The sequence below is a fragment of the Phoenix dactylifera genome, chromosome 18, assembly GCF_009389715.1.
Source record: "Phoenix dactylifera cultivar Barhee BC4 chromosome 18, palm_55x_up_171113_PBpolish2nd_filt_p, whole genome shotgun sequence".
Taxonomy (NCBI): Eukaryota; Viridiplantae; Streptophyta; class Magnoliopsida; order Arecales; family Arecaceae; genus Phoenix; species Phoenix dactylifera.
The window spans coordinates 4869533-4871029 of NC_052409.1; the positions used below are offsets into that span (position 1 = coordinate 4869533).

The following is a 1497-nucleotide window of genomic DNA, read 5'->3' on the forward strand; positions in this document are numbered from 1 at the left end:
CGGGTGGGTTAACATAGCGGTACAGCCAATCCAGCTCTTAGCTGTGTCAGCCGCATCCTGGATAGACTGTCCTCGGATAAGCTCTCCCATCTCCCCTGCTTTTGAACTGCCCCTAAGGTTCACCCCCTTTCACCTTTCTTCTCGCTTAAATAGGCCATCCCGATTCCGAATTCCAGGCACTCTTCAGACCTTCTTTCGCTTATGCTCTCATGATTACCCCGCCCTCTCTCGCTTGTTCCCAATTCCTTGGCGCTCGGATCCCGACTCCCTTCTTCTCCCCGATTTCCAAGCTCCGATCGTCCCCGCGCTGCGCTGCGTTGCACGCCCCGGCGATGGCGGCCGACACGGGGACGCTGTACGACGTGCTCGGTCTCACCGCTAGGGCCACCGGCGGGGACATCAAGGCGGCGTACCGGCGGCTGGCGCGGGCGTGCCACCCGGACGTGGTGGGGGCCGACCGGAAGGGGGCGTCGGCCGACGAGTTCAAGCGGATCCACGCCGCCTACGCCACCCTCTCCGATCCGGAGAAGCGCGCCGACTACGACCGCAGGTTGGCGGCGGCGACGGCTATCGGCCGGCAGCAGTGGTCGCCGCGCGGCCCGCGGCCGTTCTCCTCGTCCGCCTCGAGCCCATCGGCGGCGACCTCTTTCTCCGGCTTCGCTCGCCGGACGTGGGAGACGGACCAGTGTTGGTAGAAAAAGTGCGGCGGGTCGAGGTCCGGATCGAGTTCGGCCGGCCGGAACGGGGAGCGAATCGGTCCGATGGGCGGACCGGTCTTGTTTGTTTATATATTATTAAGCGGAGGTACGTGAAGGAATATGGGACCGCTGGAGCCGTCGGATGAGATCTCCAGCTTACCATATGTTGGTGGGAAAAGGCAACTGTATTTTTAGTAGCCTCGGCCATCTTTGCACAGATTTAATGCGACACCATTTAGTTCTTCTCAGTTTCATCTTACTCAGTCATTGGGCAGCATTACTCCTTATTTTGTTCATTTTTTTGGCTTTTAATATGTAAATATTCATATATCAAAAAAATGTAAATATGCATATACCAAATAAATGTAAATATTCATGTAATTTATGGAATCGTTGTTTGTGGTGTAATTTTGATTGGGTTGAAGAAATGAATGACTATCTAAATAAAATACATGAATATTTTGTTATAGCGGCGGCCCACACATAATGGGTGTGAATGAGTCCAACAAAATCAAAAAACAAAAGATTACTGAAGGGGTTAAGCAATGACATGTGATCCGTTTACATAAAATCTCTAGAATGGTAAGCAGAAAAGGAGGTAATTCAGTCTGCGATACAAAAATTTAACTTAGTATTGCTTGATGTTATATTATTATAGAATGAAAAATAGAGATCACCTGGGGTCAGTGCAAGTGTAGAGAGACAGAAAAGGTTTTAAAATAAAAAAAAATAACAAATAGAAAGTTATATTAACTAGTTGAAACAAAGCAATGCACACATTATATATATTGCTTCTCAC

General features: G+C 49.8%; 1 protein-coding gene across 1 annotated transcript; it reads left to right on the top strand.

Annotated features, from left to right (window-relative positions):
* On the top strand, positions 1-1142 carry LOC103720618 (chaperone protein dnaJ 11, chloroplastic-like). The gene has a single exon (XM_008810418.4). The coding sequence runs from the start codon at positions 210-212 to the stop codon at positions 693-695; it is 486 nt and encodes a 161-aa protein (XP_008808640.2). The 5' UTR covers positions 1-209; the 3' UTR covers positions 696-1142.
* Positions 1143-1497: the final 355 nt, after the last annotated feature.

Excerpts from the sequence above, each read along its gene's own strand:
- LOC103720618 (XM_008810418.4), top strand. The coding sequence starts at position 210 with ATGATTACCCCGCCCTCTCTCGCTTGTTCCCAATTCCTTGGCGCTCGG.